Raw genomic sequence first — 17,211 nt, forward strand, 5'->3', positions numbered from 1 at the left:
ATGGCTTTTTGTTTATATGCGTAAAAAATTTGTTCTGTTCAATTGATATAAGTTTATATGGCTAAAACCAACAGAATTTGTTGTAGGTTGAATTTTTTTTTATAAAGGATTTAAGTAGAGTAGGGATTCTATATATTAACTATTGGTACGTAGCATTGATAAAAGGTTAGGGCATCCACAGTGGGACATTTTTGAGTGTATATATTTAAGTCAATTTAATAATATAATAACAGTGGGGTAGAAATGTCTGTGTAGAAAATCAAAGGAGAGAGAGAAGAAAAAAAAATGTGGGAGAAGAAAAAGAGGATTTCGGCGACTCACAGCACGCCACGTCATCTTACACTCGACGAGAGGGAAGTTGTTACTTCACACCCGGATGTTGTCTTTCTCCTTACTATTTAATTACTTTTGTTTTTTTAATCCTCACACCCCAGTAGAAAATATGCCGCTGCGTATGGTCTTATAATGGGTTGGCTGCATATGCATGAGGTCAATTCTTTTGTCTATTCATTGATCGCGACTTACGCGTTTTGCGTGTCTATAACTATAGATATGCGAAGAGATTTTCTTTTTAGGATCTACATGAAAATATGCGAAGAGATCAACACTAAAATATACTAGTAGATATTCATATATTACTAATAGATGTTTATGATTTTTTCTATGGTATCAGATCCTAATAAACTCAAAGTGGTTTTGATCTGAAATGAATGGATCAAATTAGTATCATCTCAGAGAAGTATAAGAACAATCCAAATCAGATGTGGAGATCATTCAACATTCAACACTGAGTAAAGAAAATTTGTTTAAACCACATATTTAATTATAAAAATTCGTAGAGATCCTTTATCAGGAAAAAAAAATCTTAGAGTTAGAAAGATACTTCAATATTATTAATTCACTTAACGGAACCGATTGAAAAGAATGAGTAATCAACTAACTTGGAAACATAACTCATTTCCCAAAAACTCTTGAATACAGAAAGTTTATGGCTACAAGAGATGCACCAGCCAAAAACCGAGAATTCTTCACATTTGAAAAGAAAAGACCGCAACCAACAATATATGGCATAAACATAAAACATCAGTAATATTTTGAAAACAAATATTATTAATCAAACACACACAATAGTTGAACATGTAAACATTAAGAAAAAAACAAATAAAACCCATATACCTTAAAGAAAACATAATGTAAACATCCTCACATAACAAGACAATAAATAGTACAGTACTTAACAGATAAAAAGAAGCATTGTTCATTATTTATAAAACAAGAAAACATAATGCACTTATCAAATAAAATGTACGCACTATCGAGGGGATTTAAGTTCGTCGATATGACATTTGCTACGTGGGCCTTGCGTACGAATGAATTGACGGTAACGATCGTATGTGGTGGAGGAGTAGAGAGCAGGTGAATCTACGGTCACTATCTCCTTCAATGGCTCGATTGGAACATTGCCCTTTGGATTGTAGAAGAATGCCAAAGATAGCCTCTCATTTGCAGGGCTCACGATCACTCTGTGTTCTACGCTTTTGTATATTGAATTGCTCAGCATCTAACCAAAAACAAAATGTTCAACGTTAGTTAAATATTCTCTATCAATCCAAAAAATGTGAGATATTGAAAATAGAACATTCTGAATATATATATATATATATATATATATATATAAAATTTTTAGTTCTTCTTATCAACAATTAATATTCAATTTATCAAGTTTAAAGAACCATTAAGTTACACGGATTATCTATTAATAAAAATTCTGATAGTCCTTATATTAAATTGTTTAATTTAACAAAGCAAAGAAAGTAGTCATAAAATATCAAAACCAAGAATGAAGAAAATTAGTCTTGCTTGACGAAGTCTGCAGTTTTGATTTTAGCACGTTTGAAACATGTAAATAATTGTGAGAGCGTCTTAGTCGTTGAAATTGTTTTTTTCTGTTCCTTTGTTGGACCTTTTCTTGTTTCCTTGTTTTTTTTTTTTTTCCTTTAATAGAGGCACATGTCGAATTAAAGAACGGAAATGAATATCGCGACGTGGCTGCACCAATACATTATTGGTTTCCCATCAACTTTATGTTTTCTTTCCAATTACCCATTAACTTTATTAAAACAAAATTGGACAAGAAACAAAAGAAGAAGAAGATGCATGCACGTGGTTTATCAAAATTAACAACTTCAATAAATAAATAAAAAAGAAGATGATGAAAATTAAGTCCCCTCCACGTGATATTTACTTTCTAATTTTCCTTACCATTGATATATATTTTTAGTCTAGTAATGAAAAACCTAGCCAAGAGTTATCATCACGGGGGTTCGAATCTTCACGATTATTGTAATTATGGTTAGCTAATGAAAGAAGAAGTTAACAAACAACAACAAAAGTGTCCGAGTTTTTAGTCTGAATTTTGGTTTAAAGTTTCGAAGTTATATATAAAAAAGTAATTAATACGGAAAAATAACCAAATAAAAGAGTCACCTGAATTTGGTCACCAATGTTAACGATGAAAGCATGAGGAGCTGGTTCGACTGTGATCCAAGCGTCGTCGGATCCACGTACCTGAAGACCGGCGACTTGTTCGTCCGGCAAGAGAATGGTTAATCCACCGGGATCGGAGTGCGGAGAGATGCCAAGAGTCAGCTCCGGCTGAGGGCATTTTGGATAATAATTAACCCTTAAACAACCTCCTGATTCCTCTTTACCACCAAACGCATTTTGAAGTCTGTCTTCTTGTAATCCCAAGTTTTTCGATAGTATCTTCATTAACTTCTCGCATAGTTTCACCATTTCCTTGCAATAATCCTCCAATATTTCTCTAATAGTTCAATAACGTGAAATTTCATCAAAATTTTCGATTAATTTGAAAACTTTTAAAAATATATATGCTCGATTGACAACTATTATATGTGTTTTGCTTTATGAATTAATAATCCACTAATAAACTCGGACTAGTACGTCGGTTTTGTTTTCTAAGACGATTATCTAATATAACAGTGGATTATCTTTTTATTTTTTTAACCTAGATTTGATGAATAGCTTGTAGTAAGAGTTCCATCACCATAAGTAAGCTTATAATAAAGTTTAATGTAACAAAAGGAGAAGCTTAATAAACGTGAATTAATGCCTTTAAATTTATATATCATAACTAATTAAGGAAGAAGAAATTTTGGAATAAAACATACCGGCAATGAAGAGGCAAGGAAGGCCACTTGGTGTAATCCTTCAAAGACGAAGGTTGGTAATGAAGATAATAGTAGTCGCTCCAATCAAGAATAGCACCCTTCTCTACGCCTAGTCGGCTTCCATATCCCTCGTAAGTTTTCGGCGAATTAGCATGCATATTTTTGAGCTCCATGGGAAGATGAAAGAATTCTCTCCATGTTGCTTTAGCTTGGTCCATGAGTTGAGGACTCATCCCATGGTTCACAACTTGGAAAAATCCCCATTCTCTACAAGCCTTTGAGATCTCATCAAGCGTTTTGGCTTGTAGAGTTAGGTCGTCTGTGTATAGGCGACCTAAGTCAATGATGGGGATGGTGGTGGTGTGAGGGTTGTGTTTGTTGTGAGTGGTTATGTTTGGACGCTGAGATAGAGGCTTGACGTAGCGATTTGGTATGGCTCCGAGGTTGCTTTCAGATAAGGATTGGACACGGACTATAGGCTCAGGCCAGTCTTGGAAGATATTCATGGCTTTGGTTACTTTAAAAGGCTCGAGGAGATAAAGGAGGAGGCTGAGGATGAGTCTAGGAGTACTAAGCAAGTCATATATATAGAGAGAAGAGAAGGCTACAGTGGCATGCATAACTAAAGGTTTTTTATTTATTTATTGACTTACAAAATAATATGCGAAATTAGCTTTAAAAAATAAATAAAAATAATATGCGAAATTAACCTATTGTACTTTGTACATAGTGGTACAAGCAGCACAAGAGTTGAAAAATCATCTTACTTGGCGAAGCCAGAGATCAAAACTCATCCACTGCCAAAAAAAAAAAAAAATTGTTTGTTTTTACATAACTAGACAATTATCTGCTAAATACTATAATTTCCAAGAAAATATATAATCATTTACTAATTAACTAAATTAGTATATATGTGTTAATATATATAAAACCTAAACGTAAAGTTATTTACTAAGAATAATATATTTTCTTATTGTTTTGAATAATAATGTATATGAACGAGAAACGGAGAGATCTAATGGATAATTAAGAACCTATCAATTTATAACCACAGAACGAAGAAAAAAAAGCATCTAGATGAGGCCGACGTTAAATCTCGAGGCCAATTGTCGAGGGACATTTATTGAAGTTCTCACGTTTTGTATTAGACTATTTATATATATACAATGCCAAAAAAAAACAACTTGTAGTATTTAAATACAGATATTGGTGCAGTATATATAAGATTCAAATTTCCCACTACATAAAAGATTGCAGATGTTGTTGTTGTTTGTTTTTTAAGTTAAAAAAAAAAAACTGTTAGATGTGAATCTGGTTTTGTTTTGTTAATGTGGCGTAATTAAACAAAACAAAATAAATAAATAAATACAATCTTGTAGTTGGTGAAGGTAAAAACAGAACAGTTGATAGTTGGCTTCTAAAAATTAGTTGTGACTTGTGAGTGATTTTAGCTGTTGACTAGTTTGAATTAGAAAAAGACGGCAAGATACAAACAATTATAAAATATCAAATATAATTAAAATTGTATGAAAAATTGTAAAACATTATATATTTATAAATATTAATGAGTAACTAATTGTTGTTATTAGAATATGGGTTTCCAACTCAAAACCAATTGGCAATGAGTGGAGTGGCCCATATCCCTTATATATTACTTAGGATCTCTTCCAACTTCCGATGTGAGACATTATGTCCTAATACGCCCTCTCGAGATAATAGCTCTTTGGCCATTAATCTCGGAATGTTCGGGCTTAGATCGACGGCATCAATTTTAGGCCTTGTCGATGATTGGACCATCTTTGGGTCGGATCAGGTTAGACATGTGTGGATCGGGCTCTGATACCATAATAGAATATGGGCTTCCAACTCAAAACCAATTGGCAATGAGTGGAGAGGCCCATATATCTTCTATACTAGTCAAGATCCCTTGTCCTTTCTAATGTGGGATAATATTATCCCTAATACGCCCCTTCGAGATGATAGCTCTAGCCATTGATCTCGGTATGCTCGGACATGGATCGGCGGGCCAACTATTAGGCCGGGCCGATGGTGGATTGGATTTGGACATGTACGGATCGGGCTCTGATACCATATTAGAATATGGACTTCTAACTCAAAACCAATTGGCAATGAGTGGAGTGGCCCATATCCCTTATATATTACTTAGGATCCTTTCCAACTTCCGATGTGGGACATTATATCCTAATAGTTGTGAGCTACGTTTGTAGAGTTTTAGCAGAATTGGTTGAAAGACATAAAAATTGAGTCATCCATTTTATTGTATGATCCACGTAAAGGGAAATTTTCAAATTGGTTACGGGCCTTAACTCCTACAGCCATACGGAGAGCATTTATACACAATAAAACAAAGTAGATATATCATATACCACATTTTAGATGTGATGTTATATAATCGAAAATTGGATATGGTCCAAAAAAGAAACAATTGAACAATGTGGCTAAGGGTAATATGGAAACTGCAAAGCGTATGCATTTCGGCGCCGTAACCAAATTCAGCACGACGTGATCTCCTTTATATGCATTAAATGATTAAACTTGAACATTTACTTGTAAATTGTAATATGTCCCAAAACATTTAATTTGCCAATCTTAACATGTTTACCAAAAAAATAAAAAATAATTGCCCCCACATGCCATACCTTCATTTATATGCACTACAATAGCCATCGCAATGTCGGCATGTGCCAAGGTGAAAATTAAAGTCCTAACCAGAAAACATGACAAAAATATTCGATTCTAACTACTAACTAACTAATTTTAGAAATATAAATATTAAAATTTCATACTATATTCATATCCAACTTTTTTTTTTTCGTCAAAATATATTCATATCCAACTATGTGGTTGTTATCGCCCGTCGAGTGTTTTGTCATCTTAATCGAATGGGAGATAGATTTTATGATTTTGGTCGTTGCAATGTAATACTGATCATATCACAATAGGGGGTTAGTGTTTTGGTATATAGTTACTAGCCTTGTTTGAAAAATCGCTAGGCGCTAGTCGGGCGCTCGGCATGGGCCTAGCGATTAATCGGAAAATCGGATTAAAATCGGGGATTAATCAGGGATTAGTTTTAGGGTTATTTTAATATGCTTAAAATATATTAATCCAATATTGTTTTCAAAATTACAGTAAAAACAATTTTTTATGATTTTTATTAAAATTTGAACACAAGTTATGTAAAACATCACAAACTCCCAATTCAAATGATTGAATAACAAAAATAAAATGTTTTTTTTTTATACTTGCAATCTAAAAAATAATCGGGGTATGTAAGATTAGGCGGAAAATAATCGGATTAGGCGGGAAGTAATCGGATTAGGCGAAGAATAATCGGGTTACTGATTTTTTAGGGGATTAGTCATTAATCGAGGCGGAGAGGGTGGGCCTAGCGATTAAGCGGGGAGTAATCGGGGTTAGGCGGGGATTTTTAGAACATGGGTTACTAGTACTACTGCTCCAATCTCCAGTCTTGTAACTTGTTTTTTTGGATAAACTTGAGACTGGAAAAATGACAATAAAAATTGAAGCCCATGGCTTTTCTGTTAAAGCCCAAAACGAACAGTGGTTCTTGTCGGAAAAGTCGACGACAGACAGCAAAACAAATGAAAGCACCAGAAAGACAAAGAAGATAGAGCAGCAGTCATCAACAGCCAATATAAATAAGCCACGCCACACTGACTGCACAGAAGTTGGTTTTGATTGGCCATTGTGTTACAATAATGCGTTTGCAGTCATGTGATATTATCGATCGACTTAAAACTTATCTGGATTTTGAACTAACGCATTATTATGATTTTACGGTTTAATAGTTTCAGATAATTTATGAATATCTGAAATTTACGAATGTTATTAAACGACGTAAAGAGATAAATAATTATAAACCAAGCATAGGTTTTTTTTTTTTTTAATGCTAAACAACCATACCATAGATTAGTTCAGAGGCGGAGCTAGTCAATGAGGAGGGGTCAACTGACCCCCATAACATTTCTGAAATTTTTTATGTAGGCTTATTTTTATATTACATAATAGCAAATTTGGTTTGTTTATAGTCATTTGACCCCCATGTTTCAAGTTCCACTACCCATTTTGGCCCCCATTTTCTATTTTTCTATAACAAATGTTTTATGTGTGTTTCTTTAACCTTTAAAGTTTTAAATAATAATATTTATCTTTTTACATATTATTTTTTGTTTTTTTTTTCATTCCTATTTGATAGACAAAATACATATATTTAATACCATTTGCATAAATAAAATAAAAATATATCTAAAATGATGAATAATTTGAAACTACACTCATATGAGTCATATCTCATACAAGGAGGATTAAATATTTGTTAAAACTATGCATTTATTTTAATCAGAATATAACTAAAAGAGTAAAAGTTATGGACTTATGGTGTTTGTAACAATATTGATATTATTTTTAATTATATCTAATTTATTAAAAAAAAGCCAAAAAGGATCTAAAAGCCTAAAAATTATTTTACCAATCTTATTTTTAAATTAAATAATTTATGATATAATTATGTTAATAATATGACCCCCGTAATATATTATTCTGGCTCCGCCACTGGATTAGTTTGTGAATTTTGAATATTGTTAATGTCCAAATAAATACCAAGTGGTTGTGGTCTAGTGGATTCTATTTGAGGAAGAGTCGCCATATATAACTATGTCAGAGATCGGTTTCCCTCGATCACGAAAATTATTAAATCACTCCATTTGGTCAATCGAAATGGTGTCATTTTTTTTTTCTTTTCTTCTTGCGTTTTTCAAAATCAAGAAAAATACTGATTAATTTATATTTTGGTTTGAATTATCTTTATTTTAATATTTTTTTAGTTTGAAATCTCTTGTTTAGCAAAATCTCTTATTCATGTTCCGGGTTTGTTTCTCAGTTAATACTTTCACTTTGAGAAGGATTTTTGTTCTTTTAAGTTATAACCATCCTCTTTTGTTAAATTATATTGAAACAATTATATTATTTTCATTTACTATAAGATGTTGAAGAAGTCCATCTTCAGCTTCAATATTATTGGTAATTGATCTATATTACTTTTTTGTATTTTCATTTGTGTTTGAATATATATGTAATGTGTAATTTTTTCAAACTAGTCATCAAATTTAAAGATCCTAACTAGACCTAAAAATTGACGCTTAAATTTGACTATTAAAACAATCGAAGCTTTGCCATCTTACCAGCTCGAGACTCGACCTGCTTTGGATCAGTATTAGTTTAACTGCATTAAGAAAAAAAATCTTCTAGAGTGTATTATTATAATCCGAAATAGATTATCGCACATGTCTAAATTTTTTTCCGGATAAATATGAAACGAATCAAAATATGAAAAAGAAAAAGATTAGCTTTGGAATTGAACCATTTGTATACGCAACTTTAAGACATGAAGTGAAGTGTATTGGGGAACGGGAAAAATGTCATTAAAATCCCCAATTTATTCAAAACGTTGATTTAAATCCTCAACTCATGACGAAACGAAATAAATATCAAACTTATGTTGACTTTCCAAATAAATATTAAACTTATGTTGACTTTCCAAACAAACACCAAACTTTCATTGACTTTCCAAATAAATATCAAACTTCCGTTGACCTGGCCATATTAGGTACGACGTTAAGTGGGTTAATAAATCCTCAACTCATGACAAAACGAAATAAATATCAAACTTATGTTGACTTTCCAAATAAATATCAAACTTATGTTGACTTTCCAAATAAATATCAAACTTCCGTTGACCTGGCCATATTAGGTACGACGTTAAGTGGGTTAATAGATCTCGTTAACGGAGGTAATTTTCTGTTAAAATATATGTTAATTGATAACGATATTGTTTCATATAACAACAAAACGACGTCGTTTTGTCGTAACAATTGAATTAAATCCCTAAAGACAATCTTAGATCCCCAAATCGAGCAAAATCCCTAACCCTAAATAGAGTATGATTTGAAACTCAGGATTTTATTGAACAGTTACGACAAAACAACGTCGTTTTATGTTTAGAAGGAATACTTGTTAGTGTTTTGATCAACAAACGAACTCTGTTTTAACAGAGTATGAAGAACAAAACCAAAATGAAAAATAGAGTATGAAGAAACTTGATCTTTATTGATAAGATAAAATGTATTACACACAATGATGTTATTGAGTTTGACTCGATCTACTTATACAACACGAAACAACGTGTACGTACATGTGTTAATCGAAAAGACACAACTTTACGAACAGACACAATTATACGTACGTACATTCGTGACTCTTACGTAAATAACTAATTTATATGAATACGAATTTAGGTTATATGACTTAGATGAGATTTGATTATAGTTCAACAATACTGTCATTTTTAATTAGCGGGTCTGTTAACAGAGAATTAATCCCGTTAACATTGTCTGTTAACTCACTTAACGTCATGCCTAATATGGCCAAGTCAATGAAAGTTTGGTGTTTATTTGGAAAGTCAACATAAGTTTAATATTTATTTGGAAAGTCAACATAAGTTTGATATTTATTTCGTTTCGTCGTGAGTTGAGGATTTAAATCAACGTTTTGAATAAGTTGGGGATTTTAACGACATTTTTCCCATTGGGGAACTAATTTGACACGTGCCGTTAAATCTCGAGGGGCAATTATTCAACAATTTTGATAACATCGATTATCAAAGCGCAAAGACATTAAGCATATCGTCATCTCAATATATTAATAGTGGGCGTCTTTTTTGGTAATTCATATATTAGTGGTTTCTGAGTCGTTTTCTATAACTAGGTCAAGATTCAATATCCAAACTATACAATATAAGACAATTTTGTTATAATTTCCTAAGTCATTGCGTCATGTCGGCCAACTTCGTTTTATTGCGTTCATTTCCCTTCTTCTTTCTTGACATTTTTTTTTTCGTCTGAATAATTCATTGATAAGATCAGTGCCGTGCTAAGACTAATTGTAGCTTAAAGGCAAATAAAAATATGGCCTTTATTATTAAAAAAATCAAAATAACGAAAATATATATTGTTTCAAAGCATATACAGTAGTGATAAGATGAAAAAAAAAAAATTTCTAAACCACTATTTTCTATCCTTTTTTCCTAAAAAATCATTCAGTAAACTCAACTAATTTTGTTTTTAATCTTTTTATTTTTAAGTGGTTGATTGATAATTATTTGAAGAAGAAATACTCAAAATCAATTTCCTTTTATTTTTCTTTCAAATTATCATTTTCTTTTAAATATGCAGATGATTCCAAAACAGATTTTCTTTATTGTTAGTTATCTTTATTAAAATTATCTTCCATTAGTGCTATATTTATAAACTAAAGTCTAAAGCATGTACAGAAATTTCCTAATACATAACGTATACATATTAATATTATTCTAATGTCATGGGCTTCTCAAACAAATACCCACTATACAACTTAAATACATAAGCCTAAAAAAAAATGCGGCCTACAAAATTCAAATTTTTTTTGTGGCATTGGGCAAATACCCTTTCCTCTTCCCATTAAGCACGGCACTGGATAAGATACTTGGAGTTACTACATAGCAGTAAGGAAATAAATCCTTCCAAAAACAAAGTCGGAGGATATATAGAAACCCAGAAACAAAGGCCAAAAAAGACATCTTTCTTGACATCCGTTTTTCTCTTTTTAAATCAAGAGTTCACATACGACAGAAAAAAAAAAGAAGAAGAGCAAGAGCTCGCATAATACAACAACCAAACTAATTTTATAAAGAAAATATAAATAATCCTAAACGTTACTAATTATATGTATTACCGCCTTGAATCATTAAGTAAACCCTTCACAAAACAAAAAAAAAAACAAAAGAGGGTGAAGTATTCTTTTTGCTTAATCAAGCGAATAATTATCTAGTTTATAGCAGGGTATATAGTCTTCTTGTTTTTTCTTTAAGACTTAACCACTATAAATCTGATTGCATAATTTAAAAAATAGTAGATTATTGTTGCCACAACTTAATTTGTTGTCTAAAGCAAAAAAAAAGAAGAAAGAAGATTTTTGGTCCTTATCAGGCAGAGAGTTCAAAAAAATTTCACAAAAAGTTAGAAGGTTTGAATTCAAACTCGTCATATATACTGTAAAAGAAAGTATATGAATTTAACCACTTTACTAAAGAAGTTTCTTTACTATGATGTTCCAAAATGTTTTCATAGAGTTTTGATGATTAAATTCTTTGCTTTATAGGTTTTAGTCCACGGTCTGACCTGCTTACAGCTATGTGTTTATATATAACTGGTTATACCAATCATATTTTAAGGTTTCCATTAGTGTCATAACGTAATGGTGGCGTATGAGGTTTTTGGACCATAGAAAAGATGAAGTTCATAGGAAAAAAGAAAGAAAAGAGGATGAAGGTAAAATTAGAGAAGACGACGGTACACAACTGATTACAGAACAAACGGTACAATTCTTATCAGCCAACAAAAATCAGAGCCTAGTATGTATGCCGATCACGTAGGATCAGTCCAAATATTTATAGATGTTTTTTGGGATTATTTTTCTGCCAACAAGTACATGTATAAACCTCGTACTCAAGTGGACGCCTATAAAAAACTAAGGCTTCAATCACTAGGCGGTAGTCTAGGCTCGAACATCTGTGGATGAATTATATACTGGGCTTTTCTTTACTAAATAAAAAAGTAATTATAAGACGTTTTGGATTTTCTATTTTAGTAGTATAGGTTTGTTTGTGCTTTTATTACTGGGTTAAGAATTCATACGTGTTATGTGCATTTCGCTTTAAAAAGACTTAGCTCTCCTTAGGTGATCGACAAATTGCGGCCAATATTGGGTCCATGGGCCGAAGTAGCAGCTAGAAACTAGTTTCCATTTTCTCTAAAATTAAGTTCAGGTTACTCAAAAATCTAGGACAAACTTATATCATAATGCTTGCTTTATCATAGTTCCAAATCCAATAGAGAATAGAAGCCCATGTGTTACTATAAAACTAGGGTTTTAAATGGTTACGACTTACGATGTACGGTTCTCACTTCTCAGGCGTGACCGCGTGAGACCAGGCAACGGAGAATGAAATTATTAGTTAAACTACTTTTGCACATGATTCCAAGATACCAAAATCTCAAATTATATCGGATCAAACAAGTTTTTTCTAGTGAAATATTCATACTGCATTTGCTAAGCAAGATGTCATTAGATGAAATTTAAAGTAATGGATTTTTTTTGTTTTTTTCTTTGAATGAATGTTAAATTATATTCATCAAAAAAGCCGTTTGGTACCTCAAGTGCAACAATTCAAAAAGAAAATAATGAATTTCAACATCCTTTTACATTTTATCTTAACCTCCTTTCGAAGTTCGAACTGTTGATTAGTTAGACCAAAACGATCTAATCTATCCATTATACTGACGATGTGCTTCATCCATTTAATTAGTCTTTTGTATTACCCAGGTGGAAATATGAAATAACCTAAAAAGTTCGATTAGTGCATAAGGGATACACGAACTTCTTCGGAAGGTCCAACAATTAAAACTAGCCTTTGTTGATCATATAAATATACTTCCTACCCTATGGTTATCCTTTAAAGATCCTTAGTCCCGTAATCCATTTTTCATAAAAGTTATTCATACATAAGCGTTTATTTTCTGGATAATATAGAACTATTATAATGGAAAATATGACTTCTTGATTTTCCGTCATAATACTAGTATTTTATTTGGTCTTTCTAAGGACATCTCCATCATAATAATTAATTGTATGCATTTTTTTGGCAGTCCAAATTTTGACTTAAACGAAAAAAAACTCTGTGGAAAATTCATATAGAGGAAAACCCCAATAATTGGAAGATTTGCATTAGATGAAATATAATAATGATTTTGACCCCAAAATGCAGTCTCTATTGTTCCAAGTTTTGACTCTTCAACCAACTTATACATATGGACAATATGACCCCAAACTGAAAGTTGCCGAAAGTCCATAGATTCCCACACAAAGTAATAATGATCGCATTAAGCCATTAACAAATGAAAGAATAAAACAATAACATTCATGTTTTGTGTGATCAGTTATTAAAAAGAAATAGAGATTTGGGTTGTGTTTAATTTAATAATGGCAGCCAAAGTGAAGACATCTTTTTTTATTTTTGTCTCCCACCCAAAGCCAAAGGGGACGAAGATTAGAGAACGCGTCACTGACTCTCTCTTCACAAGCCTCTCCCACATCATATCTCTCCTCCTTGTAAAATTTTTTGTTCCATACCAGAAGTTAGCTAGTTGATTTTTTTTTTTTTTTCCTGATTCTGTTTATTATTTGTAATGTAAAAATCGTATTTTGCTTCTTCTTTTTACTCTCTTTAGTCTTTTCCTTCCACTTTCACAGAAGTTGATGTTTTACTGTTTCATGATTTTTAAATTTTCTCACTTCAATAAAACATCAAAAAATGATAATTGTTTTTTTTTTTTTTTTTGAATCTCTTCATGGTATGTGATTGATAATCTCTCTGCCTCCATTAATTTGGGTTTGGCTCGAATTTTAATGGAAATAGACAGCTTAATTAAAATCATGATAACAAAAAAAGAAACATCAGCTGAAGCAAGTGGTAGAGTTGACTGGTAAAAGTCTCTTTCACGTGCTCTTGAAAAGCGCGTGCTAGTTGTGTCTGTGTGGTAGTGGATCACGCACACGCGTTGTTGAAGTGTTACCGGCGTAACCAGTCTGAATTTTGACTTACGAGATTAAAGTGGTGACTCCATCTTTTACACTCCCCCAACTCCGAAATTTACCATTTCCACCCACAACTGTATCAAAATCGAATTATTAGAATCCAAACCAACACAATTCAAAACGAATAATAATAAATTTGATTTCTTAAATGAAAGGAGAAATTAATAGATAATCAATTATTTTCCATGTCAGCAGTATACGAGTAGAAGAAGAGTCAGCAGAAGAGCGACAATATGGCTCACCTTTGAAAGTTTTGGTTTCAACTTTTTTGACTTTTGACCTAAACCATATCTATATCATCTCGAGGAACAAAGAAAGTATTCCAAAAAATATAATAAAAAAGATAAAGAAGATCGAGAAAGAAAAAAGGAAAGAAAGAAGGCAGCTTCCTCTCTCCTTCATTGCAAAGAAGCACCTTTTAAAGAATCCTCTCCTCACAACTCCATTCTTCTTTAAAAAAACCCCAAACACATTTCCCACTTGTTTCTTCCATCAAAATAGCTTCCAACTTTCTTCTCAATTTCATTTCAGGTTTGTGCCTTCTCTTCTTGAATCTTCTTCTATTGAATTTCCTACTTCGTTTCGTTTATGGGTTTAGCTAGGTTCCCAAGTCTTGCTATTTCTAGAAAACCTCTTTAGTTTCTTGATTTATCTTTGACTTGTTTCTTGAAATTAAAAATAAAAAATTTGGTTGGAATTTTTCAACGGAGAAGAGTAGAAACGGTCGTTGGCTTGTCTTAGTAGAAAGTACTTTACTTTACCTTATTTATATCCGCTAAAATTGCGGCATCAAATTCTGCATAAGATTACAAAGAAATAGAGCTTAAAATCGAGATTTATTCTCTATCAGTTTCTCATCATCAATTACTTTTTTTGAATCCACAGGATAATATTATGTGCAGTGGACCAAAGAGCAATCTCTGCTCTTCAAGAACCTTAACAGAAATCGAATCAAGGCAAAAGGAAGAAGAAACAATGCTTCTCCTTGAATTCGCCGCTTGTGATGATCTTGACTCGTTCAAGAGAGATGTTGAAGAGAAGGGGCTTGATTTGGATGAGCCAGGGTTATGGTATTGCAGACGGGTCGGGTCTAAGAAGATGGGTTTTGAAGAAAGAACACCTCTAATGGTTGCAGCTATGTATGGAAGCATAAAGGTTTTGACTTTCATCATTTCCACTGGTAAATCTGATGTGAACAGAGCTTGTGGTGAAGAGAGAGTCACTGCGCTTCACTGTACTGTTGCTGGTTGTTCTGTGAATATGATTGAAGTCATCACTGTCTTGCTTGATGCTTCTGCTTTGGTTAACTCTGTTGATGCTAATGGGAATCAACCTTTGGATGTGTTTGTTCGGGTTTCGAGATTCGTAGCTAGTCCGAGGAGGAAGGCGGTTGAGTTTTTGCTGAGAGGAGGCGGTGTTAGCGGATTGGTCGATGAGGCGGTTGAAGAAGAGATCAAGATCGTGTCTAAGTATCCGGCTGATGCGTCTTTACCGGATATTAATGAAGGGGTTTATGGAAGTGATGAGTTTAGGATGTATAGCTTTAAGGTTAAGCCATGTTCTAGGGCTTATTCTCACGATTGGACCGAATGCGCTTTTGTTCATCCGGGAGAGAACGCGAGGAGGAGAGATCCGAGGAAGTATCCTTACACGTGTGTCCCCTGTCCCGAGTTCCGAAAAGGGTCATGCCCGAAAGGAGATTCTTGCGAGTATGCTCACGGGGTTTTCGAGTCGTGGCTTCACCCGGCGCAGTATAAAACCCGGCTTTGTAAAGATGAAACGGGTTGTGCAAGGAAAGTTTGTTTCTTTGCTCATAAACGTGAAGAGATGAGACCTGTTAATGCATCAACTGGCTCTGCCGTGGCTCAGTCTCCGTTTAACAGCTTGGAGATGATGCCAGGTTTGTCTCCTCTTGCGTATTCTTCAGGAGTTTCGACTCCTCCGGTTTCTCCAATGGCTAATGGTGTTCCTTCCTCTCCAAGAAACGGCGGATCATGGCAGAACAGAGTCAATACCCTTACTCCACCGGCTTTGCAGCTCAATGGTGGAAGCAGATTGAAGTCGACACTGAGCGCTAGAGATATCGATATGGAGATGGAGATGGAACTCAGACTCCGCGGTTTTGGCAACAACGTCGAAGAGACTTTCGGATCTTATGTTTCCTCTCCAGGTAGAAATTCTCAAATGGGTCAAAACATGAACCAACATTATCCATCTTCCCCGGTAAGGCAACCGCCATCTCACCACGGGTTCGAATCTTCAGCAGCTGCAGCGGTTGCAGTGATGAAAGCGAGATCATCCGCCTTTGCGAAACGTAGCTTGAGTTTCAAACCGTCTACTCAAGCAGCACCGCAGTCGAATTTCTCGGATTGGGGATCTCCAAACGGGAAACTCGAATGGGGAATGAAAGGAGAAGAGCTGAATAAGATGAGAAGAAGCGTTTCCTTTGGAATCCATGGAAACAACAACAATAACGCAGCTAGAGATTACAGGGACGAGCCAGATGTGTCATGGGTTAACTCTTTGGTTAAAGACAGTGTGGTGTCTGAGAGAAACTTTGGAATGAACGAGAGGGTTCGGATAATGTCGTGGGCTGAGCAAATGTACAGAGAGAATGAGCAGACTGTGGCATAAACACACAAAAATATGGTTTTATAGATTGCTTTTGTGCCATCTCCGCAAATTTAATTCTTTAATTTTTGTCACTTTCTTTAGTTATTAGCCCTGTTCTAAAAATCCCCGCCTAGCCCCGATTACTCCCCGCTTAATCGCTAGGCCCACCCTATCCGCCTCGATTAATGACTAATCCCCTAAAAAATCAGTAACCCGATTATTCTCCGCCTAATCCGATTATTTTCCGCCTAATCTTATATACCCCGATTATTTTTTAGATTGCAAGTATAAAAAAACTTTTTATTTTTGTTATTCAATCATTTGAATGGAGAGTTTGTGATGTTTTACAATAACTTGTGTTCAAATTTTAATAAAAATCATAAATTTGTAATAAAAATCATAAATTTTTACAATATTGGATTAATATATTTTAAAAATATTAAAATAACCCTAAAACTAATCCCCGATTAATCCCCGATTTTAATCCGATTTTCCGATTAATCGCTAGGCCCATGCCGAGCGCCCGACTAGCGCCTAGCGATTTTTCAAACAAGGGTTATTAGTAACAACTTGTTACTGTTAGTATATGGTTTGTAGTATATATAGAAACGTAACTAGAGTGAGCTCTTTAGTTTTTATATTCGTTTTTTTCTTCATGATCTCTTGTAATTTT

The 17,211-nt window shown here is 33.5% G+C and overlaps 2 protein-coding genes across 2 annotated transcripts; one reads left to right on the plus strand and one right to left on the minus strand.

Moving 5' to 3' along the window:
• Nucleotides 1-1,092: 1,092 nt before the first annotated feature.
• On the minus strand, nt 1,093-3,755 carry LOC9314123 (probable 2-oxoglutarate-dependent dioxygenase JRG21). The gene is made up of 3 exons (XM_002878009.2): nt 3,192-3,755; nt 2,488-2,824; nt 1,093-1,561 (listed from the first exon to the last, which is right to left on the minus strand). The coding sequence occupies exons 1-3, from the start codon at nt 3,695-3,697 to the stop codon at nt 1,313-1,315; spliced, it is 1,092 nt and encodes a 363-aa protein (XP_002878055.1). The 5' UTR covers nt 3,698-3,755; the 3' UTR covers nt 1,093-1,312.
• A 10,511-nt stretch (nt 3,756-14,266) lies between these two features.
• LOC9314124 (zinc finger CCCH domain-containing protein 47) lies at nt 14,267-16,630 on the plus strand. The gene is made up of 2 exons (XM_021024778.1): nt 14,267-14,456; nt 14,811-16,630. Exon 2 carries the CDS (start codon nt 14,820-14,822, stop codon nt 16,557-16,559), a length of 1,740 nt encoding a protein of 579 aa, XP_020880437.1. The 5' UTR covers nt 14,267-14,456; nt 14,811-14,819; the 3' UTR covers nt 16,560-16,630.
• The last annotated feature ends 581 nt before the right edge of the window (nt 16,631-17,211 follow it).

Source organism: Arabidopsis lyrata (genome assembly GCF_000004255.2).
Source record: "Arabidopsis lyrata subsp. lyrata unplaced genomic scaffold ARALYscaffold_5, whole genome shotgun sequence".
In the NCBI taxonomy this organism is placed as follows: Eukaryota; Viridiplantae; Streptophyta; class Magnoliopsida; order Brassicales; family Brassicaceae; genus Arabidopsis; species Arabidopsis lyrata.